At 37.3% G+C, this 25,645-nt stretch overlaps 1 protein-coding gene across 15 annotated transcripts in view; it reads left to right on the top strand.

Moving 5' to 3' along the window:
• Nucleotides 1-25,645, top strand: part of GTDC1 (glycosyltransferase like domain containing 1) — a 197,680-nt gene that overhangs the window by 94,199 nt on the left and 77,836 nt on the right. For all 15 annotated transcript variants that reach the window (XM_068949317.1, XM_068949311.1, XM_068949312.1 and 12 more), the window contains 2 exons: nt 6,510-6,677; nt 9,310-9,483. In XM_068949317.1, coding sequence (XP_068805418.1) covers nt 6,510-6,677; nt 9,310-9,483 — 342 coding nt within the window. The remainder of the gene's footprint in view (nt 1-6,509; nt 6,678-9,309; nt 9,484-25,645) is intronic.

Raw genomic sequence — 25,645 nt, 5'->3', positions numbered from 1 at the left:
AGAATATATTTCAAGCTTACTGCTTGATGTTAAATATAAAAGAAGTTATTTGATTAACTGCTTTCAAATCCTTTTCAGTGTCTCTGGAGTTTATTGGTCATAGAAAATCATGGTAAATGTTTGAGGCCAGATCTTAGCAACTGGCATGGGTATAGATGTGTTGGTTAGCATCAGCTGGGGCTGGGGCCCAAAAAAGTGGATTCTGAGGACGATGCTTCAGCATGACTTCAGGGGTTGCTTGTATGCAAATATTCTCATCAGCAAATTGAGATAGAAATTCATGGGGAAAGGCAGCAATTTAGAATGCAAATAATTTAAAAGCGAAATACTTTGCTCGTTTGTGTAACCTCTTGAATATTTTAAAGGTGAGGTAATTGATAATATTCAGCTTCAGCCCAGTACTAGTCTTGTTGAATAACATCAGTATTCAACAATATCAGTATGATCAGTGGGATCAGTAAGTCGAGCCTGGAGGGTTTCGAAAATTCCACTCGTGGTCATAACAGAGGTCTAAAAATGCATGTCATGTAAGGAGGAAAGAGGGAGAGACTGGGAAATGCAATAATGATGCTGGAAGTGCAGCCTCCTTCTACTCCCTGTATGTGAAATAGCAGATATTTGTGCAGATAGTTGTGAATTTTGTTTGGGATATGGTATATGTGGAGAAGGGGGAACTGATTTTGAATTCTAGGCAATAAAGTATTTTGAAAAATGTGGCTGAGTTCTAGCACACTAGAAATAAGAATTTCTACTGTACTCAAAAATAATATGAAATGAAGGAAGGAGTTTTTTTTTTTTTTTAATAAAAATATCAAAAGGGATTGGCATTGTGTGCTTAAAACAAACCATGCTTTTGTACTCTATGCTAGTAAACAAGACAAACCCCAAATCCAAAACTACTGAACTAGTAGCAGCCATAAATATTCATCACTTGTGTATTCATATGTACATATAGTAATTACAGCAAGAGGAAAAAATATTTTTCTTTACAATTAATATTTGTAAACGTTTATGAAAGTGCATAACAAATAAATAAGACAAACACATGGCCTAATTAAGATGAAAGGGATGACAACCCTTGTGATTTGTTCTGAAAAATAAAGAATGTTAAAATAGTAAGACTTAATTATTTCTGTAAACATTTCAAATTATGTTCTATATAAAAAAACTTAATTTATGAGATATATATATTAAAATATCTATAAGCATTTTTGACATTTGTACATTCCATCTCAAAAAGAAATTAGAGTTAATTTATTATTTATTATACTGCATATTGTCATATGTTATCATTTATTAGTATTTATTATTGTCGGAAATTCAGAGTCATCTGTTGTTTATTGGGAAATGGAAAAGCATTTTATATCTGATTGCAATTTGTATATTCTCAGTATAGCAATAAAAATGAAACTTTTACTAGTTGATCGTGTAAAAACACATTCAATAATAAGGAAAAATGACTGATTTGTTTGACTTGCCGTGATTGACAGTGCTATTTCGTATACAATTAGCGTTACATTTGAATAGAGAGCATAAAGCCTGATCGTTGGAACCGTTCGAACTGCAGGGTGGAAATCAAGGAAACTTTGTCAGCAGGAAAGATGGAGGAGGCAAAGCCTTCAGGTTTAGTTCATTGGGAGTCTGAAGATACCATGGTCTGGCTTTTAAACTCTTGTTTCTCTGGGTGAACGCAGTTCTGGCCATACTTTGTGTCCTTTCCCTGCTCTGTATTTGTTTGCTGAGGTTGAAGGAGGCACCGCAGGGCAGAACACCGCTGCGCACCTTCACCAGAAGGATGCGCTCCCCCTCATCTCATGGCGAGCATTTCCCCTAATAGCTCCCATTTTTGCTATAAAATTTCAGTATTTCTAATCAGCTGGAGCAGATGTAGCCGTCGGCAGTGGTGTGACATGCTGTTCTGGGTTTTCAGTTATTGATGACTTATTGCACTGCAGTACCTGTGTGACCTCACCTGGTGTCCTGGCTTCGGTGCTGAGTTTGGTGGGAGCTGTAATTACTACTCATGGTCCACGTTTTAGTTTCAGACTTTGTGCACAGGCGTTACCTCCAGCATCACACTGCCCTACTGAAAAATGGATGAATATCAAGGCAGTGAGTGCCATCTAATGAATATTCCTTTTCTTTAGTGCCTGTTTCCCCCAAAGGTCTCAGAGTTGTAGTGCTACTAAAATCTAACTCTACTTTCTCAAAATACCACATGTGACAAATTGAGTGTGCTTATAGATATTTTCTGGACTACCAAATCTTCAATCATAAGTTCAGTTTACTGTGAATGTAGTTATTTTGCAGTGAAGTTTTATGGACTTAAATATCATTGGTGCTGCAGGGGAGGTCGTACTGCTGCGAGGTCTTAGGTCCACCCAAGGCGGCGAGTCCTTCAGGGGTCTCGGTGCTGACCGCACTTCTGCGAGACCGACGGTAGTTTCCAGTACAATTAGGTGCTGCTCTGAACTCCCCTTGCACTGTGAACTTGAGAATTGAAGGGTTCAGTCCCTCTGTAGATACTGCGTGGTCTCCCAAGGAATGGCAAAATATGTTTTTAGTTAAGTTGCTTGAGAATTTAATTGAAAGGTTTTGGACAGTTTCATAAAAGGTAAATCGTAATTGTGGTACAGAGAAGATTTATAAAGGAAAAATACTTTAGCACCTTTATTTCTATGCCTTGCTTGATATAAATGGAGATCTATCAGTTTGTTATTTTATCTGCCAGTTTAAAAAAAAAATCTTTTTCTATTTTACAGCTCTTCAGTTTTTTGGAATACAATGATAGGAAAGACATAGGTCAGATTATCCCATGTGCACATCACAGCTCTGGATCTGCAAACATGCTCAACTTCTTTCCCGTGAATATTAGTATGAATTAAGCACATGCTTAACTTAATACACATAAGTAGTTCCACAGAAGTCAGGAGGACTTCTAAGAGATTCAAATTAAGCACAAGCTTAGTGGCACTGCAGTTTGGCTGGTCTCCAAGGCAGTGGTGCTACTGCATGTGCGATGGCTCTGGCTTATGGAGGAAGGTCATTTGTAACCCACAAAAATACTTGGGGATATTTGGCGAGGACAGCTAGGGCAGTCACTTTAGAAATGTGACCTTCAACTCATGTTTTTTTTGATAATTTGTGCCGTGTATTTGTTGAAGGGTACTGTATATATTGGGTATCATATTGCTGATGGGGCTAGATAAGGATACTATAATAGCAGTTTAAATGTGTTTTTTGTGAGATGGTAAGCTAATGATGTAGCTGTTAATTTGAATTTAGCAGACGTTTTAAATATAGGTTTCTCTTACAGAGACAAAAGTTGCAATTTAAAGCTCTTTGGTGGTCTAAAAACAGCTTAATTCTCTAGTAGCATGGTAATAAGTACTAATCCAGCTTATACAGTGATTGTAGTATGTCATGTTTGTGAAAGATTGCCTAACTCTGCTTTCTCTGGGTTTTATGTTAATTTTTTTAAATTAAACATAAAACCTTATAACATCTTTATGCTGAGATAAACTGTTCAATTTAACTTGTGCTCAAGCAGCAGCTGTCAGGAATTATCATGTTTCGAGCGTTCTTGCTATCACCTTGTGTCTTTACCTCCCGGATACACTCGGTGGGATGATAAAGCTCACCTTGTTAGGATTTATTACTTAAATAATAACCTGAGGTAAAATGAAAGTTGATGTCACATAGAATGACAACTGACATATATTTATGTCGCACGTTGCATTATAATAAACTTCCCTTTCTTCCCCTTGTAATAGGTGTTAAGTGGCAATACACTCGGGCATATCCTCCAGTGCCCTGCGTGAGTCCATTAGCCACGTACATGGCTTCTCTGTGGGCATGTTCGCAATGACTGGTACTGTCAGGTGTTATTTAAGCTCGTGAGGCCTAAGAAATTGGTTATTGCTAGGAGTTAACAGCTTTTATGCCAGTCAAGAGACAAAGATATTTAAGTGCATCTAATATTCGTTGGATTAAACTGTAGAAGTACTGTGAAGTAATGCAAGAGAATCGGGAAGGGTGTTTTGCAATGCTGCGACCAGTTTAACTTTTTCTTTTTGCAATGCGAAACATAAGCAATGTCATTTGAGGTTCTAAATCTGAATTTGCTAGTAATTATAACAATTTTCTCTTGACACTGGTTTATTTATGAGCTGGGCAGCGATAAGTGATCGACTTGTTAATTGAGTCTTATCGCTCCCCACTTCCAATGTAGAAAATTCAGGTCTATCTCTTCCCGGCTTTCCTAGTTCGTGTCCTTGCTTGCCTTATTAGAAGGCAGTCTCTAGCTCTCTCTAACGATGAGGATATGTTCCTCCAGCTTCCCACAACCAGTACTGCAAAAATTATTTTCCTTTCCTGTGGATATAACCGTCTTTTTTCATATTCCTCTACTAGTTACTGCTTTGTCCATCAGAGTGAGTTCAGATATTTCAGAACTGCACAGTTCTGTCCGAGCTTGAATCTCGGATCTCATTTCTCGTCGTGCTCCCCGTTGCCCTTTTCTCTCCGGCAGTAATGTTAACCTTGACACCCCCACTGTGTTCTCTTTCCACTCTTGCTTTTGTGTCTCGCTTCGTGCTGCTTCCCCATGTTTTCAATCCCAATGTGCCATATATTTTTTTCTTTCTTCATTCAAATGCAACCAAGTTTATAGACACTATCCCACATGAATTCAATTTGCTACATAGCTCATCACAGAAAAAGAAAAGTTGTCTAAAAATAAATTTAATGGAGGAAAAAAAAGGAAAGAATAAACTGTGACACAATCCAGAAGTATCCTGAATTTACCCAAGTAACCATTTAATCTTAGTGTTGTTGTATTTGACGTTCTGTTTCTCTCATTTGTATTTTTCTCTTCCTCATTCTCTTGTTTCTAAACTTCTCTGAGCAAGGGTATTATATTGTCTAAAGGGAGCTTTTCTGCCTCTTGTTTGACTCTGGCATCCAGGTCATTGTGGAGCCCAGAGGTTATTGCTCCTCATGACAAATATGTGATGATATTCATAAATATATGGTCTCTGTATGGCTGATAACGAACCAGTGCTCATGTCTTAATTGGCTTTCTATCTGACAGTCCCTTTAGAAGAGCAAATATCTGATGAGCAAGGGAGTAACATTCATATCTTACTTTTGTTAGCCTTTCAGAAGATTAGCGTTGACTCAGGTAGATGAAGATAGATGTAGGATTGGTTCTCTAGGAGGTGCTTGTTCTGAGATACAGATTATCCAAAAATGTTGTAATAACCATAAATATGTTTATTATAGTTACTATTATTTGTTGTAAATAACCGTTTATATGGTTATTTTGGGCAACAGGCAAGTTTTAAGGTTGACAACCAGAATCAGTTTATAATATCAGTGATGTCAGTTTGATGGTATTCTTGAATGCAAAAACTGTATAAAACCAGGAACAATTGAAAAGATTTTAAGAGAAATAAACCTTTCATGCATCATATTCTGAATCTGTACTATTAAAATGGTGGATAGCAAAAAAAAAAAAAGAAAAAAGAAAGAAAGAAAAAGAAAAAAAGGAACATGCTACGCCGAAAAGTAATTTATTGAGGCTTAATGTTTTATGTGCAATAAATACGCATTCTCAATATTTTTATCCCTCGTGCTGAGAAATTTATAACACAAATTGTCTGTCTACAGCTCTGCTGTTCTCCGCAGGTTCAGAATGAAAGCGGTGCTAGCCAGAGGACAGCAGATAGTTGCATAGTTTTGGTGAAATGCTGGGATATTTGCCACTGGTTGCAGTCGGGTCAAGATTTCGTGTCACACATTTAAGTACGTTCATTGTCTGGTGGTCGAGTAAATTAAATAAGGTTAAGATAGCGGCTTGTTAGCGTGGTTTGTGCCCACTTTATCTAACTGAAGGGTGTGTGCAATGCTGTGGAATAGCAGGAGTGGTATGGCGTACTGGGGTACGGAGACACAAACGACCTTTTGTTGTATAGGATACCTAATAAAAATGAGAAAATAAAACATAGAAAAACAAAAAGGGAAAAAAAAAAAGACCATACTGGATAAGTGTACTGCATAAATCAAAAGGGTTTATGTCATAACATGAACATGTGCCATTCGTGCTCATATATTGAATTTCAGTAGTTGGTTGCATAAAGAAGTAAAGTGTAATGAAACTGGCAAGCCAAGTATTCCCTAGTCAGCCTTATCTTTGTTCCATTTGTCCTTCAGATACAGCTTTTCTTGCCTTTTTCAATAAAATCCATCCAGCTTTTTTATTTTGCATCTCTCTGTAACTGAGCTGAGCAGACCAATGAGATTCGGCGCTTTTCTAGTCGAGTTCTTAGCAGCTGCGTTTTAAGAGATCAAAACTTAGAGCGCTGCTACATGGTATTAAGGCTCAGCTATTGATGTGTCCCTATAGGGGTTATGTTGTTCTTGTGGGGGGAGCTGGGGAGGAGAAGGGCGAAGGGTGGCCCTCCTGCGCATGCTCGCGGCCGGTGAACACTGCTCTCCTTGTTTCCTAGGGTCCTCTTTGCAAGCTCCGTGCTTAACCTGGCTGAACTCGTGGCCCTGCGGCCTGACCTTGGCAAATTGAGAAAGGTCCTCTACTTCCATGAGAACCAATTGGCCTATCCCGTCCAGAAGTGCCAGGAAAGAGATTTTCAATACGGATACAACCAGATTCTCTCTTGGTAGGTGTTTCTCACACCTCTGCGTGGCGTTTAAGGTATTCTTTCACGTACAAACTTCCAGCATCGTGCGCCAGAGGAGTCCTTCTCTATTGAACTGATGGCACCGGAGCAAACGGGCACAAACAGCCCCAAGCAGATGCAGATAAAAGTGCTTTGGCATAAGCAGGCAGAGACAATCCGCTTGAACAATAAATCGGGAGGAGTACATAAAGTCCGCTTGCACTACATTTGGACTGCCGTAGCATACCTGTTAGCTGTGTAAATTTTGACCTATGCCTGAGCCATAATGAGCGAGACGCTTGGTCTCACATCCATGTAGCAGAGCTGCAGCTAATCAGCTGTTGCTTAGCCATGGCTTTTACTGCATCCAACTGAAATTATATAGAGGTTTTTAGGGAAATAAACAGAAATTAAAATGTACTGCAGCACTTTTCTTGAGAAGAGAGGGCAGTAAACATACCAGATAAATCCTTATATTTCTTTCATCTGGTATTCAGAAATTGTGCAGTGCTAAAATACCCAGACATTTTAAAGGCTGTGTCCTTTATTGTTACTAAAAACAAATGCATTTCTTGAATCTAAGTTAATGAAAGAAGTTAATAACAGCACAGAAAAGCTTTGTGGTTAGGCGCTGTGCAAACCTCAGTGAAACAGCAAAACTGAGTAGTTTTGAATTGAAATAAATTCATTTGTGTGATGTTTCTCACCTATCTGTTGTTAGAATTATTAGGAATATGGATTGTGTCTTTTTAAGTATCTGTTAAGCTTTTGCATCTTTATAATGTAAGCCAGTTGATATTCAAATTTCTGAAATAATCATCTTTGTGTACTCTGTAGCTGCTCTGTTCTGTAGCTGCTTTTGCCACTGCATTTGCAAGATGTTTCAGTCACTAAGTAGCAATGATGTGAAATTGTAATGAAATATCTTTTGAAAATAGTAGCAGCCATCTTCAGATTTTCTGACGTAAACAAAAGTGCTCTTTGGTACTCAGGCAAGGAATATTTTTGTATATATATTTTATTTTCCTATGGCAGTTATATTTTTGGTACATGGGTTTCTCTCTTGTGAGCTGACATTAATCCTCAAAATATGCATTTTTAAATGAAAAATTATTTTCTTTTGCCTCGAAGAAATAGACCTCTGTAGATATTTGGTCCTTCAGCCTCCAATAGCTTCTCTATGTAATTATATAATATTAATCTTTCATTTTTGTTGCTGCAGAAATCACTTTTTTAATAGCAAAAAGAAGACATCTCCTCTATATTACTCCTAACTACCTAGTGGACATTTGCAGAGACAATGAAACAAACTGCCTACTTTTTTTCCTTTAGAGTTTATGAAGATTTTCTGAACGTTTTAGTGTTTCAGGGTTTCTTTCTGAATCTTTCCATCTTCTAAATCTGTTAGAAATACTAGAAATATGAAAACGTATCGTTGCAGTTTTGCTTAGAGGTTTTGGAGCTAATTGAAAGAGGAGCGCTTTGAATCTTCAGGTTGGTGTTTTGAATCATTAAGAAAGAGAAATTTGCTTCTTAATGACTCTAAAGGGTTTGTGTCGTACCGGTAAGAAACTCGCACTTTTAGCAATGACTGAAATTCCTTTCCTCCTAACTGCTCAGGCAGGTATGATGGCAAGATCTTTCTGGTACACCAGTGAAATGCAGAGCCTCCAGGAAAAAGTTAGAAAGATGAGAATTAATGTACAAGACAAGCAGAGATGCAAATATTTGGAGCCTTTGCTAAATGTCAAAGAGCAGCAAAAAAAAAGAGTGAGGCTCCTGCTGTGTTTTGTGTCACGTGTAAGTCAATTCGGAAACAGTGACTGGCTCATTGGTGGAGATTTGAGGGAAGTGCAGGGTTAAAAATCATAGGTGGGGAAGAGTGTGGGATTTCAGAAAACATGTCAACTCCCGTAGCCTAGTTGAAAAGGATTATTTCTCTCGCTAATGTTTTTTTTGCCTTTCCTGCTGACTCCTGCTGCTTTTGTGAGCACTGTCAGTTTTCTCTCTTGACCAGAGAGCGGTGAGATGCAGTGAGGATGAATGACAGGCTCTCACCTCAAATACACTTTTCACCAGCCCAGTGACTTATGAACACATGTCCTCAATGTATCTTATGACCCATAGGTCTGTATTACAATATATAACATATTGAGAAAACCAACTAGCCATAAAACATTTCTTACCTCTGTTGGAGTATTGCATGTTTGCCACTATAGCTAAGGTTACGTCAGCACTTCCTGGATAAACTTCCAGATATTTCAGTTTTTTGATAGCTTTTCATTCCTCCAGATTGAGAACCTCAGCGGAGAAATAATACCTAAATGATCATTTAACCACATCTTAACATTACTGATCTTGTTGATTTTAAAATCTAAGGAACAAAACATTGTGTTAATATACCAAATGGTCTTTCAAATTTTTTTTTGATACTGTATGCTATGTGTTATGTATTTTATGATTAGTAAATGTACTCTTAATTGGGATGACGTATGCATAGATTAAAAAAAAAAAAGTAAAAACATTCAATTTCTGTAATATTCTGTAATACCTGATGCACTCGGTCAATCTTTTTTTTTTCTATTCTTTTTTCCTAGCAGTAAGTTTCATTAATCTTAACCACTTTTTACAGTTTGGTTGCTGATGTTGTTGTGTTCAACTCTGCTTTTAATATGGAATCATTTCTTACGTCTATTGGAAAATTTATGAAGCTGATTCCTGACCACAGACCTAAGGATCTGGAAAAAATAATCAGACCAAAGTGCCAAGTTCTTTACTTTCCAGTCAAGTTACCTGATGTGAGCAGGTCAGTACGTTTTTCCATCTCATAAGTTGTCTCCAGTCTATTAACATTACCTGTTCGTTGTGAAGTTTTAGTCATTCAGTTAAAGCATTGTTAATTAAAGACCTTGATAACATGCAAAAATAAGCGATTGATAAATTGATTTCTATAATCACAGGCTGTTCAGGCAGATTGTGATTCACCCGCACTGGAATGAGTAGTTTTGCCAAGCCTGTCCTTAGTCAGTTCATGTCATACAAAATTATATAGTTCGGTGAGAATAATTTCCTAGCTTGTTTTAGTTTTTAAAATGTTGACTGTTCCTCAGCCCTGTGTATTTATTTGTACAGAGGAGGTCAAGGAGGAAAAAGAGATTCTAGAGAATAGTAGAAGTGATAAGTCTGTAGTCAAGAAGCTATATTTCCCTTGGTATGTTGTAGTGGGATTTTATTCCCTCCTCCCTCCACACCACCTCTTGTTTTATTGCCTTGCAGGTAGGTGAAAAGCATTTCAGTAGCGTAGAGCAAACTTGCATATTTTGGCATTAGCTACAGTTGCAGTTGCTCATCAGTCTTCCTCAGTTACTCTGAAGGACGTTTTTTATTGCCCTTGTTTCAGAGCCCATCTTGAAATTAGCAGTGGGTTATGTGGCTCAAAGGGAACATTCACTAGATCCTTTTCACTTTTGATTAAACCTGGCACAATTGTTTTTTTCTGTTATAAGGAACTCTCCTCCCACTGAACAGGAACTTTGCTTCAGTGGGACCAATACTAAATAGAGATAGTATGATCCTGCAATTTGATTAGACTCTTAAAAACAACATGATGCCTGGTGCATTTTTTGCTGAAATAAGGGTAGAAAGCAGTGTAATGATTCTGCAGGAGTCTGGCTTTTGATATGACAGTAAGTTTTGGTCCCTGACCTGCCTGTACTTGCAGTTTATTTCAAAGACGTTCGTACATAGTAGTAGTTTTGGGCAGAGAGTTTTCTAGTACAGGGGTTAAGGTCATGCACTCTATTGATGTTTATGTTGCAAGGTTTGCATCTAAGTAACTTGGAAAACATGGTAGTCTAAAGCGCTGTTGCAAATCATTTAAAAATCAATGTCTAAAATTAAGTCTTTAAATCTGTGTTTTTGGCAAACGGGTTAAAATCCTCCAGTGGTACTTAGGGGTTCCTTGGATTGCAGTGGAGGTCAGTAGCAGGGTATCTTTGAGGATCTACTGTTAGTACTTACTGCGTACCTTTTATTTAAAGAGTGAGCAAATGCTGTGAGCGCCTAGGATGATACTGAGCCATTGTAAGGGGGTCTTGTGTTGTCTGTAATACCTTAGTCATGTGGGCAAAGCTTAATTTCTAGAAATGAAGGTGTGATAATACCGTTTCATATTAACTGAGGTCTTTTGGACTTGTCAGCCTTGGCAGATGGGGTCAAACCAGACCGGTTGTGCCCATGCAGACTGGTCCTCGGCCGTTTGCCTGTGCAGCGGGCCTTTGTTTGAACTCTGCCTAAAGCGGAAGGTGATTAAAGTGCTCAGCCTTCTCCTCTCAAACTGGTAAAGTGAGATCGCATCTTACTGTATGTTCTTCGTGTCCTGCTTTTATATTAAATCTTGTCTTACAAAGCATGACACCTTTCACGTTTTTATTGTAGCTGTTGCACTTGAAATGATATCTACAAACTATTTGCAGTGACAGATGGACAAAACCTAAGATGTTCTTAAACATAGCTGTGTGACCATACATCATGTCAGCACAGTAATTAGAAACACACACTAATATCAGCTCTATTACTTCTAATATAAATTTTATTCAAATACTAGCTCTAGACATTAAGTTCCAGTTTTTCTAGACAAAAAGCAATATCATAAGAGAAGAAAGGGGTGCATAGGAAAGGATTGCTTCTGCATAGCTCTGAAGTCCTTTGCTTTTTGACCTTCAGTTGCAACCAGTATCTACTATTTCTTTACAAGATCAAATTTTAAATAATGTTGAATGCACCTGTGGCAGTTGAATGCTGTTTATTAATTTAGACTGTATTACTATATTGACTGAATGGAGATTGAGGAGAAAAAGGTTAAGAAAAATTGTGGCCAAGCTAAAATTTATAAAGCAAGCTCTTAGCCCAGAGTGTTTTTCAAGTTATTTTCAAATGGTAATTTGCTTTATCCAAACCAAACTCATACACTGTAAGTAAGTGATTATTTGCATGACTGACAATCATTTCAATGCCTGCAGTCTTTTTAAAATGCATAATTTTGCTGAGATGTTGGGAAAATATTTAAAAATTCTGAAGGCAAAATAACCAGGGTAATTTTTTTCTTTACTTTGACCTCTTTTATTTCGTGTGCGAATGTCTAAGGGTTTGTATGTGTCTTAAGTCCAAATAAAAATTGCATTTAGGAAGGAGGCGTTCTGACCAAAAAAGCATCGTCACTGATAGGATGGTGTTGGTTTTAAGGATTATTTTACATTAATTTTGTCATTTTAGGGCAAAATAAAAATAAATACATCTAACCCTTGATCAAAACAGTATAGTAAAGGAACATATCACTTGAGTAAATCCTGTAATGTGTTTGTCTTTTGATGTAATTACTGTAGATGATTAGCACATAAAATAGCACAATCAGCATAGTAAATGGTCACATAAGAGTGTAGGTGTAATGATGGCTTGATGCATTTTTGGTGCAGCAGAGAACTTAACCTCAGAAATACTTTTGAGTGCTGTTAGTTGTACCATTATACATGTGCATAATATGTGTTCAGATGTTTCAGATGGCCATCTAATCACTACTTTTTTACTTCCCGGAGGAACTTACTGATGCTTTTTTATGAAATACTTCTTTTTAATAAAGATTTGTCGTAAGGGCACATACTGGCGTTCCCAAGGCACACAGCCAGACTGTGGTCCTTATCTAACAATGAGAAGAGATGGAAGGATTTGAGGATTTAGCAGAATAAGAAATGTACTGCCCTAATCCTCCTGGTTGCGGGCTGTGACAATGCCTAGCTTCCTTGTTGCGTTCTGTGCTGCCAGCGCTGCTCCACACGCATGACAAATACTCTCGTTTACTACTTGAAATTCTCCGCTTTATACGTTCTGATGAAGTATGTTATGTAGAAATAAAGATATATCACAATACTTTTAAGCTCACAAACAAATAAAATTCTAAGTTAAGGCTGTCACTTCGTAGTACATAGGTATTGCAAGGGCTGTAGAACAGTAGGTGATTTTACATGCCATATGTGCTACCACACTTCTTAACAACGCTTTGCATTAAGTACGTTGTAATTCAGACTTACCTTACACTGTCATTTCAAATTCTTTGGTGTTGTAATGTAAATGAAATGCTGTATGTTATTTTTTTCTATATAGTCTGTATCCGTGTCATGTATTTTTACTTTTGCGGCCAAAAACCTGGGCCCGAAAACAAAATCCTCTTGCTACTGATGTTGTCCTTGGTACGTGCATCTCCAAATGCCAGTAAGCATCACTGGAAGATCAACACCTCTAGCAGTTCTTTGTTGATATTTTGTACTAATTTTCTCAATCTGCCGGAGACTTTGGCAGTGGCAAAGCTGGGTCAGGCTATACACTCTTTGGAATTTGTTTCAGTGAAAACTATAGAACAGCTTTTGGTTATTATTACTGCTCCTCTCGTTGTAGTGTGTCTTTACTATTATCATGAAGTGGTAGAAAAAGAAAGTTCTTATAAGCAAGAATGAAATAACGTTCCTAGGAGCTTACAATGCACATTGGAGTTAGGTGGAATAGTATAAAAGGCAGCATGAGAAGACTAAGATTACAGTAGAAAATAACAATGGCTTCTTTTAAGTGGAATTTGTTAGTTGATATCTTGTACTATCCGCATTACACATGTTGAAGTAGAATTAAAGATCTTAGAATGTTGTTTCTTAATTTGCTGTTCTGATGTAGTACAGTTAATGGGACATTTTCAACCATTTGATTTTATATTATTTAGTTATGGTTTAAGAGAGGCAGAATTTTCCAGTTTAGAGAATGCTTTATGGCCAGCCAAGGGAGTTCCTGACCAGAGCACAAGTTTTTAGAAGGCATTAGCAGTATCTCTTACACAGAAACCAACTATCAGGAAAGGCCTGTTTTTGGTAATAAAATAAAAATAAATAAATAAATAAAAGTGATTTTCCTCACTCTGATCAGACTTGCAGTGCTGAACTTCAAACCTCTTTATAGATAACTAAGAGGTTCCCCCTTCCTCTGTAATCGTAACAACTTGCAATAGCTTTGCAGTGCTGGAAAAACACAGATGTCAATGTTGGGGGCAAAGCTTGTATGCAGGAGAGCCCAAAGCTATAAAGTGGGCCCTGGGGACACGTCTGCTTTGCACAGCACGGGGTGGGGGGGGAGGGCAGAGCTACCCCCATCGTGAGCCCTAGCCTTGGCTATTGGAAGCCGTGTGCTTTAGAAACCATGCTCTTTTCAGCTAGTTAGCCTTCTGGTGAAACAGGATATATTGCCTTAGGTGGAGCACTATCCTAGCTCGGGCATCACTGTAGGCATGTCCTGCCCGCGGGTAGTTTACGGGTAGTTAGTGTAATTAGTGCTAAAAGATTGCTCCTACCTTGGGGCTTGCAGCTGAAGAAACAGGTGGTGGAAACTGCTCCCCCAAATTTCCTTGCTCCTCACCTACTGCAAGCGAATTTGAGGGTTGTGTGCATACCATGCTAAGACAGGTATGCAATGCTCACAGGATCTGGGACACACCACGTATGGAGAGGAAAGTGCAATGTTGGCATAAACCTTGCGTAAAAAGGAGTCTTTCAGTTCTGGCACTTTGGGTCGAGGGTTGGTACTTTCTGTAGCTCAGACCTGAAAGCTAAGGGCAGAGAGCTGCAACTACAGCAAAGGACACGGGGTGTTGAACACGGATGTTTGAGTAACCCTTTCTTGCTTTGCTCTTCGTTCCACATGTGCTTTTGTGGCCTTTGGGGGATTACTTCTGCTCCAGGCTGGTTTTCCAGAGCTGGAATATGCCAATGTTACCCTTAGCGTAAGCCTACTGGTGCCCTCCTAGAGGAGGACCAGGCTGAGCAATCTGTTGGGATGTATTTATTTTGCAAAACTGCCTAAAACTAATTTCTTTTTATCTATTCAGAGACAAAGAATAGTTTTCCTGAATCTCTTTTATCTCCCGTATAGGTATTGAACTAAGTGCTATCATAATAACCATTTAGTCTCACAATAGCTCACAAGGATACTTAAGCAGAATTCTCTGTGCAACCTAGTTTTTTATTATGTTGGGTACTGCTCATGTTGCATACAACACGTTCCCATAAAACTTGCATTTTGTATTTACAGAGAAATTTCTCTGGAGAGTTAAGGTCTTGTAAAACATTCTTGTTCTACAGCATGAACGAATTATTATACTCTGGGGCATTAAAAGTGAAGTGTACTGAAGAAAAGAATTTTTTCATTAAAATGCAGTTTATATTGATAAAACAGATTACTAGCATTTGATGAAATGTGAAACTTGGATCTACCCATATCGCTAAATCGCCAGTAGGTTTATTTTGGCAAGAAAAATAGTATGTAATGTATATCAGGACCAATCATTATACAGTACCTGTTAGTTTTGTATTAGATTAAATTGTCTTTCACTAAAGTACTTGAAAAAAAAGCTACTCTATCTGTATCTTGAAGTAGCAGAATGTGGTAACCAAGAATATTAGAAAATAAAAGCTGTCGTGTTATCAGTTTTGGCACAGTCATTTATCAATCAGTATTTTAAACATTGACAAGTGGTAATTTAATAGGGAATGACCCTGTTGGCAGGAAGTTCTAATGACAGATGATGCAAACTCATTTATCACTATGGGGCTGTGCTGGCTTCTTACCTTTCTCAGTATCACAGCTCATATTTTCCAAGTCTGGGATGTGAGAAGCCACAAAGGGCAAAACCTGTGGCACCAAGCCTACAACCACTCCCATCTAATCTGATTAACCCTTTAGCTGTGGATTTTGCTGCAGCGTAGCTAGGAAGATCTGAAAGTTCTGATACTGATTTAAATCCCATTCATTTTCTAACTAGCATTCATAGTAATTCTTGTATGCACTTTTTGTGTAGTCAGTGCTTGGAAGCGTTCAAGTTTTTTGCTTGTGTCGGTCTGAATGCAAACTTGAGGCAATTGTGCTTGGCTTTCAAAGCCAAGCCGCATTCTAATAATTAATAGCGCATTTCATTAGGAGGCATGAAAAATATTGCATGCGGTATCCTATACAATGGGCAGCTATTATTATTATCATTACTACATTGAGAAGGAAATTGATGCATTCAGAGGTTTAATTGATTCGTGCATATTCATGTAGGAAGCCAGTGGTAGAGGCATGACTGGCTTGGATTATTATGCACTTCCATGCATAGTAATGTCACTGCACGTCGGAAAAAAACTTCTCTGCTATAGCAGACGTGGACTTTGGAAGCGGAGGGACATTGCAGGAGAGGAAATGAAAATGGCACCTTCATCACTAGCTGATACAGGTGGCATTTTTAATCCTTCTAGGAAGGATCAATAATATAGTAATTCAGCTATACTTACCCAGAGTAGAAGTCTTCATATATTTTTACAAAAATTTCTGCAATACAAGACATTTTCCTCATCTATTTTATATAATCCCAATTTTACCCATTTTAAGGCATCATAAACGTAAGCTCCTCTTTGAACTTTCTGTACCCCCCTAGCTTAGTTCTCCATTTATTCTGCCTCTTTTCCTTTCACAATTGAATCTTTCTCTTTCAGGCTGGAATTGGGTTAAATACCGTCCCCATACAGGATGATTCAAACATAAAATATTTTCAAAATTTGCATCAAATCGTTGTAATAAGACTCAGTGAAGTTTAAATTTAATTGGTTAAAATTGTCATGGCAGACTTGTAAGGTAAAGCTGGTTTGTCTTCCATTCAAAGTGGAAAAAGGCTATTGATTAATGGCAGAATCCTGCCAGGTGCTAAATACCCTCATTTTCACTGCAGTTGTTCAGGGCTGAGGGCACTTGACACTCTGCGATTACAACTATAGCAGAGGTGGAAAGAGATGGCATACAAAACTGGGAATCCAGTGATGCAGTGGTGTCCACTTTAGTTCAAATCCATATGAAGATGCAGACTTATCTTTCCCATGTGTGAAAGATGCTGTTGTTTTTTTTTATAGCCAACTCCACCTACTGAATTTTGCATTTCAAAATCCTGCCCTTCAACATTTGAACAATTCCATATTTTTCATTAAAAAATTCATGAATATTACACAGAAGCGGTGTTTTTTGTTTTTCTTTAAAGTAATTTCATGCTTACAGAATTCTACCAGACGAAACAGCAGTCATATTGATCATATTTCTTAGTTGCTACATGAGGCAGTGATAGAACTTTTTTTCTAAATATTCTATGCTTTCATTTTTGTAATATAATGAAAACGAAGGTAGGGAGTGTGCTAAAAATGCAGAAAAGATGAAGAATAGGAAAGAGTATCTAATTTTTTGGAGATTCTTCACTGAGAATACAGAACGTTTTCAGAAATCCCTCTTAGGGTTATGGGGGAATGAAGTAATCTCTGTTGCCAGTCGGGGGGAATGGCAATACCTTTAGAAAAAAGCTGTGCTTGATCTTGAACCCAGTATTGGTTTTAAAAAAATAAAACAGGCCCCTTGTAAAAGAATGATGGAATCATAAGTAAGAACGAGTATATAGCTTTGAAAACTAAGTTAAATATAAAAATAGAACTTTAGGTGGATTGGATCTCCTTTAAGCACTGCGTATGCTGGATTGCAAATGACCGGTTCAAATTACAATTCCAGTTAGATACTGTTAGATAAGAAGTGACTGTAGAGAAGATATTAAGACGTTCTGCAAGTTTCTGTAGGGAATAAAGAATAACAGAATACAATTACACTATGGAATACCTAAAACCATAGTTCTAAGATTGAAAAAGAAACTTGAAACATAACTCTCTGGTCCTATGGAGATGACCTTTATGTAACGTGTAAGAACAATTTACTACAGATGTTTTATTTATACATAACCAAATGGGACGAAGTTAAATGATTTTTAATTTTGCAAAATCATAGATAATTTCTTTGTTGTGCAAGGAGTATTTTAATCTGTTTAGGGTTCTTTTGGTTTTGCATTTGCAGCTAGGAATACTTAATATTTTATACTTTGGACGTTCCCCCTGCTCGGTTGTGACTCCCAGATGAAATAATCCCCCTCTTCTTCCCTTTAAATAATTCAAATAGCATACACTTAAAAATATGAAAATCCAACATAAACATACCAGAAATGCTTTTAAGGTAGGAGGCAGTTCAGCTTTAGTGCTGAAAAGATACATGTCTAAGTAGCAATAGGAGTTCATCAGAGTTTTGAGCTTACAGGCACCAAGTAATATGGATTCTAGTTGAAGAGCAAGTCCAAGTCCAGCAACACTTTCCCAGATTCTTTTCCTCAAGTACATACTAGGAAAGATCCTTGGGTTGTATTACCTTTTTTATGGGATGGGGAATTTTATAGGTTGAGAAATCCATATAGGAACAAAATCATTTTGGAAAATGGATGAAGTCTAAACAAGATATTGTTGTGTTCAATCTTTATTTTTCAAGCAATGTTGTAGGTGCTAACAATAGCCAAGAAAAATGAATCAGAATTGAATCAGCTAACCTGTGATTAATTTTAGAGTAGATTCTTCAGAAAACGCTGTCAGTTTCATATAAGACAACTCTTCAGTAGTATTCAGATGAGGGTAGCTGCAAAGTAAAGACTTGATCTTAGGCCTACCTTGTGTACTTCAAACCACACTTACAATCTTTGGAATCATCAGCTAGACCAGGAAACAGGTTGTCTCTATTTTTATTAGTGCCCAACTAGCCATGGGACTAAAGGTATGTATTGTCTTCCCCTGTCACCAGAACCTTGGTCTTTCTAATTGTTCCTCCTTCTCAACTCCTAGTGATTAGCTTGCACACAGGTGAAATTTTGGCCTTTTAAATAAGGTTCTTTCAGTTTTGCTATTATCTAGAAACCACAGGTGTCTTAGTGCTGGTTCTGCACCAGCTGAACAGAGTCTGTTATCAAGTTTCTCCATGGTGGATTTGATTTAGGTATGTTCCCCTTCTCCACCAGAATACTTGATTATGAATGCTCTGTAAAGGAGTTGTATCTTCACTTCCATGACTTTGCCCCTCCAGAAAAATAATCCATAGAAGTGTTCTCCTTTAAACCCTCTAAATATTAATCATCTCCAGCTGATAGTTCTAGTAGCTGTTTTCTTATCCTGTTAAATAGAGACGTTAGTGAATCTTTTTTCCTCTTGCTCATTTTTGTGCACTAAATTGTGGTCAAGCCTCTGTGGCTATGCTAGGAACTAGAGAGCATGAAGGACCTTCCAGGTATGTAGACCAGAAGGGATGGGAGCTGATGGAACCTTGAACGTGTTGCTGGAGATGGACCAAGCAACAGTGTAGCTACACCATGCCAAGTGGAAGAAAAGCTCATGTGATTCCTGTATGCAACAGAGGAGAGATTTTCAGAAAATATGAGGAAAGACTGGTGCCAATATGTAAAACACTGAAAAATTGTGTATAATTCTGGTCACCCATGCTCAAGAAAGATTAATTTAAACTCTGAACAGGTACAGAGAATTGCTGCTAGGATGATTAGGAGAATCTGTATTACGAGAGCAGATTAAGAGAGTATGGTTCACTTGTCCTAGCAAAATAAAGGTTGAGAAGGAGATATATGTTAATCTTTATGAATACAGTCAGAGGATAAATGCCAGGGAAGAGGAGGAATTATTCAAGTTAAAGGATAATCCTCGCAACATCCACTAGGTATAAATTGGTCATTATTAAATTTAGACTGGAAATTAAAAGAAGGGTGTGTGTGTGTTTATGGGAGGTTTGTTTTTTTCCTGAATTTGTTTTATTGAGAGGTATGTACCTTTGAAGTGGCCGCTGAAGCGCTGTATGATATTTTAAGAGGATTTATCAAATTCGTAGAGTAGTTGGTTAACAAACAGTATAGGAGTAGTCCTGTGCCTCTAATTACTAGAGTAATTACTCTAACAGTAATTAGAGTTTGGCATAGACAGTTTTAGAAGTTTGATGTGATGTTATCCCCAAAAGGAAGGTGCAAGAGGATAGGTTCACCTATGGAATGGGCCCAAAGGCTGACCTCAGTTTTGACATGCTAGTCTTGAGACCTAAATTGCTCCATGAAGAAGCTCCTACATTTCCAGTGACTATAAAAGAAGCAAAGGAAGACCAGCCAGTTTTGTGTAACATGCACTGGCTTTGTATTTCATTAATCTGGTGCCTCATAAATGAAAAAAACGTCCTGCAAGGTATGTGTTGCTCATACGCTGAACTACTCACTGTATTTGGGATCAGGAGGAATTTTTAATTGGCAGGATTGAGAACGACCATGATAGGAAAGGAGGAAATGAGAAGAATATTTTTGCCTTTGTTTGCTAGGATCATCTGGATGTTTTCCTGCTTTTGAAGAAAGCCATGCCATGGCCAATCTATTTGATCCCTTCTCTCCTCTTCCTTTGGTACACTGTAGTTCCTGAGGCATCAGTCTGGTACAGTAATACTTACATGTATTGTTTTGTGACTTATGATGTGGATATGAGAGAGAAGATGGCGTAACCTGAAGGAAGAGATGGGAGCAGGAGCTCTTGCAGGACCTTTTGGACTAAAGGCGTGTTGTGTGACTGCCTGTGGTTGCAGAAGATTGGATTCTGTCCTCTGTGATCCTGTCCAGTCTGAGTCTACTTCAGAGTAGATTGGCAACACTTTAATGTTTCATGGTCTTTGAGGGCTCCTAATATTCAGAATAAAGGTGCATCTAGTCTTATGTGTCATGCATTATGGGCTCTTATATGTCACTCAAATGCTGGGGCTGGCTTCCCAGGGTTATTTAATATCAGCATTAAGAGTAGCTGAGGAGGCATTCAGCTTGCCTCATTGTTAGACACATATCAGACTATAGGAAGCCTTAGGTGATGCTGAAAAACTTCAGCTAGACCAGGGCATTTTGGTATTCAAGAAATTAGCCAGAACATCAGTCAGGAGAAAATACAAACGGAACTGCCACCAATGCAGTGACAACTGCACTACTTGAGAAAGTATTAGGTGGAATGTGCTTCAGTAGGAACTTAATGCTTTATGTTATTTAGACATAATATGTTGAGTATTGTGACTTGGTAAGCATCCTTTTCAATTTTGCCTCAGTTTCCTTTTGCTCACTGAAGCATTTGGATAAAACTCTTTTGTTAGGAGCTCAGTGGAGTCAGAATAATTTTATTTTAACTTTATTATCTTGATGAATCTGTGTGGTTCTTTCATTTTCATCCTTGTGTAGTTTAATACTAAAATTGCCTCAATCTGCACTAGAAGCAAATGAATCGCAGAAAGAAATTTTTATCCAGTAATTCCTTTCAGTGACTGAAATTTTATCTCTCCTTCATCAAACTTCATCACAGGTCTTTTAGTTTCTCTGTTCTGAGTTCACTTATGTTATCTGCAATCTGATTTTGAATTACTGATCTTGAATTATATGCCTATATACGGAAGAGAGAGGATTTGACCCTTTTCGGGTGCCAAAACTGTGTTGCTTTCGTTGCCAGTAAAAGGAAGGATTATCTGTCAGTCAGAATTCATGGTAACCAAGTCATGAAAAAAGAAATAGGTAAAACAGTCTCTTTTCTCTCTGTTTTTTTTTCTTCCTCTAGCAATGCTCGATATGATATCTGTAAAGTTGCTGAGCATCGCTGCCATAAAACAGTATATTTGGTTTTGAAAGTAGCCGAGACCTTTTCCGAAGTGCTCAACGCTGAACTTGTCTGCTCGACAATACGTTCGCAACTTATTATTCTGCGAGCGTCACTTCGTTCTGGCTCGCAATAAGTCCCGTTCCGTCATTGTGCTGCCGAGGACTGTTTAAAGCCGAAACGCGGGCTGGAATCTGTTTGTTTGCAGCAGATGATTTGCCTAAGCTTTGATGCGCAGTCACTTTCTGACATTTGTGTATTTCAGCAGTGAGCAATGTAAACTCATTTTCTGAGCACTTTGATTACTTGCACATAGCAGTGCCCATGGCATGTGACAGAGAAGAGCACTCTCTCCACTAATCAGATAGATATGCTTCAAGCGTATTTACACAAAATAATGAAAACAGCTGTTAGATACCTTTAAACTTGAGTGTGTTTTGTTATTAATCTACTAGCCCGTACACATGACACTATAATTCTTCGCTCACTCAAGTTGCCTTTAATGACACAGTAATAAAACTGAGAGGGATGAAAGTAATGGAATTGTAGAATGTAATGCCTCAATTGTTCTACAGTGTCTTCCTTTTTGCCAAAATAAACCACAATTAGGTCCATATGGTGTTTTGAAGTTTTCAAGCAATGACCCTAATAAAAAGTAATGAATTTCTGACAAAAGAAAGCATGGTGCTCTTTTAAGCAGATATCTTCGCTATTGATCTAGTTATGATTGCAGACTGATATGCTAATAGAAGAAGAAAGGTTCAACGTGCCTGGTACAAGCACTTTCATTTGTGGTTTATTTTATTCTTATGAAATTCAGATTGAAAAGGTAGAAACATATTGTAATCCATCAGTTATGACTCCCTTTTAAAAGACCTACTATAAAGAAAACAAATGAATTTTTTTCTGGAGAAAAATGAAGTTGGAAAGCATTTGTTAACTTGAAATTTTAAAAGCACTTGGTAACTAGGAGGATGCCTTGCAGTGAGGAAGATGCTTTGTGTGGGTATGTGAAATTTAACTTGACCCACTTGTCTCCTGAGGTCCAAGTCCTTTTTTATTTATTTTTGCCTCTTTAAATCTTTTCATGGGGGAATTGGAGCAACACTTAACTTCTCGTCATCTAGATAATCTAACTATCTGCTGAGCAGATAGTAGGTAAGCGATAGCAGGTAAGATGGTGAGGTAAGTGGAGAAAAGATGCTCACATGCAATTATTCGGAAGGACGTCCCGCTCAGCCTTAGTATATAGTGCAAACCTATGGGCAACCATCAAAAAAGTATGATGTGTCAGTGTTCCCGTTAAGTAACAACAATTTCTGGACTATGGATAATCTAGTCGTAATACAGAGAGGAGAAAGCAGGCTCTTGAGACAGATACCTAAACATGAAAAAATGCAAGGGAAGGAAATAAATTGCTGATTTGATGAACTTTCATTATTAGTAGTATTTGTTGAATAAACATTAGTTGCCCGCTTGCATAGTTCTAAATGACTGAACCTAAAAAAGAATCTGCTGGATAACATATATTATTGGTATTATTTTACTATGAGTAGCATGCTTAATGTTGAACAAGGCCTGTGTCTTTCCGAGATGAAAGTATTTTAAACAACCTTTAAATAAAAATGCCTTGTCTACCTTTGATTGCCACTGGAAATTGTAGTCTGAGTGGCTCTTTCATTGGTAAATTAGGAGTCCATTTATCTAACGGACTAATTAATCTATTGCTTGTTCTCCAGTTATTGAGCAGCCTTTCAGACCTCACACCCTACTCTTTACCACTGCACCTTTGGAAAATTGCGTAATTTTGACATCAGTAACCCATATAGTTTATCTTTTTCTGTTTCAAGATCTGTAACTGTTGATAACTTCTTTAGTTTGCCACCTTTTACAATAGAGTAATTCCTCAGTTTCCTTATCTATCATATATTTATGCATGGGTATTTTATTCATCCTAATAGAGTCTTGTTCATGGGTAAAACTTTATCCTTGACAATGTATGCTACTTTCAAGCAAAGTAAATGAATTGCTATTTGCTTCACTCTCTTATTTCTTTCTGGAAATAGATGCTCTTTTCTCATTTCTCACCTTCTTGTACTTGGCGCTTCAGTGAAATTTGAATCATTAATTTGTTCTGTTGCAATCATGTTTAATAGCATTTGGCTGGTTCTTAGGAACTGAGGCTCCTCTTCTGGAAGAGGGAGTGGGCTGTAGGAAAAACAAATTTCAGGTCATGAGATTGGTACTTTTCTGTTGTTGCTTTGAATTCTAACCAGAGGTGCATAAAAAGTGAAAATTCCTGCCTTACTTCCTGTGATTAAAGTATAGTTGAATTGATTTTCTTAACTCAAATCTCAATTAAAAGCTTTAAGAAAGAGTCTTATGCTGTGAAATAGCATGTCACATTTTAGACTATATTTAAAAAAAAAAAAAAAAAAGGAACTGTATAAAGAATCCATCAAGCGTAGGTAGCCTAGCAGGCGAAAGTGTTTAAAAGGCTAATTTCTATAGACAGTTGTAGATAAGAATAGGAGAACCTCTCACCCTGAATGAGCAGGTACTGAGAAAAAACTGGTTGTAAGGCAGCAGCGTTTGGAGCATTTTGCGTGGGTCATCATGCACCACTCATGCTTTTGTGATTGCACTAAACTTCATTCTTATCACAATTAATATTGAAAATACTGAAATATTTTTAATACTAAAAAAGAGCCATAAAGCTGAAAATAAGTGTGCGAGCCTTCAACTGCTTAATTAAGTCCTGAAGCACCTTGATTTATTCATTAAAATACAAAGAACCTAACTCTCCAAGGCCTTACTCCCTTGAGAAGTCTAAATATTATCAGGATACTTCAGAAATTCAAGCTTTTATTTTATACAGCTCAGATGAAATTATTTTCGATTGCTAAGTACTGCAAGGTTCTCGATATACCTGCAAAGGCTTGGATAACCTTAGCTCCGTAACTTTGAAATCAGAAATTCTAACTCTTTGTGCTGGCCTAAGGCCATTAGTCCTGAAAAGCAAGCACACTGCCCTCTATTAAATGTGTATTTTGTTTATTTGATGAAAGTACCGCAAATACTCTAGTTCCTTCATTACTAGTAGTCGTGTAATCTTTCACTTGCATGGTGAAATCACCAGGAATATTTCCTATGGCTTTCTAGCACGTGAAAATAATGCAGTCTATATTATGAAACATTTGCAACCTGTAAGATAAGAATGATGTGAGGATTTTGGTATTTAATACAACTGTGCTTTAGTAACTGTGGAGTTATATAGATGATTAACTATGCTTAAAGTAGATTTTCTAAGTCCGCATGTATGTTTGCAAGACTAGAGCTTAACAGTAATTATTGTTTTACAGAGCAATTGTTAATAGGCCATTAATTATTGCCTTGTAGGTCTCATGTAAAATCAGGTTTTGGCAAGGTAACACAATTTATAATCCTTCATAAAAAACTCAAAAGTTGTCTATTTTTGGACCCTGATGATGCATTTTTGTAAACTTGTATCATGACTTTTATTTCTATCCTTTTTCTCAGTACGTTCCAGCTCCTTTAAGAGCAATGTGCATGACTGTAATGATCGGAGATGGTGATTTTTAGCAGTAGATGGAAGGGACAGGTTTAAGAAAACATTTGTTGTACTGTGTTTTGGAAACATAAGCTAGTTGTAGAGGTTACATTCAAAATAGCAGGAACTAGTACAGCAGCATTTTAGTAAATTGGGATATAAACAAACATCTGTTGCAGGAATGTAGAAATGACATCATAAAGAATGTATGCAAAAATTTAATTGAAAAAGAATGATGCAGAATTGCAGCATGACTTTAAGTCTAAATTGATTTTTTTGCCTTCAGAGTGAAAGTGGGATTTTTGTGCAACATTCTAATACTATAAAGTATTTAAAATGTAATGTCCTATTAATGTACCTAAAATGTAGGCTGTGGGTCACCCAATAAGAATAGTAGTTACAGTAATACAGTATATGTAATATGCAATTATCTTGACAATAGTTTTATTTTTTCAACAATTTTGTCATAAAAGAGCAGTAAGATACAATGAATTTGATTCATTTTGTGTGTGTGAATCATTTAATAGGCCATTACATCTACTATATTAGACTCCATTCTCCTTTCAGAGCTTTTCATTATAAGGCTGTCTTTAATGGAAAGAAGTTTAACCTTCCCTCCCAGATAGATTGAACCCCATAACAGTGTAAACATTCTCATTATAAAATAAAATCCCCTTCCCCAAGGGCAGCACTATAATTATGTTGCAGAGTGTTGTACAAATGTTTCTCTTAAAAAATGTTGTCTCATTCCCGTCCTCAAGTTTTTATCATTTTCATTTATGACGAGAATCAATAATACTTTTAAATTGTAATTT

This window comes from Struthio camelus, chromosome 6 (genome assembly GCF_040807025.1).
Source record: "Struthio camelus isolate bStrCam1 chromosome 6, bStrCam1.hap1, whole genome shotgun sequence".
Lineage (NCBI taxonomy): Eukaryota > Metazoa > Chordata > Aves > Struthioniformes > Struthionidae > Struthio > Struthio camelus.
This window is presented reverse-complemented; position numbering and strand designations above follow the sequence as displayed.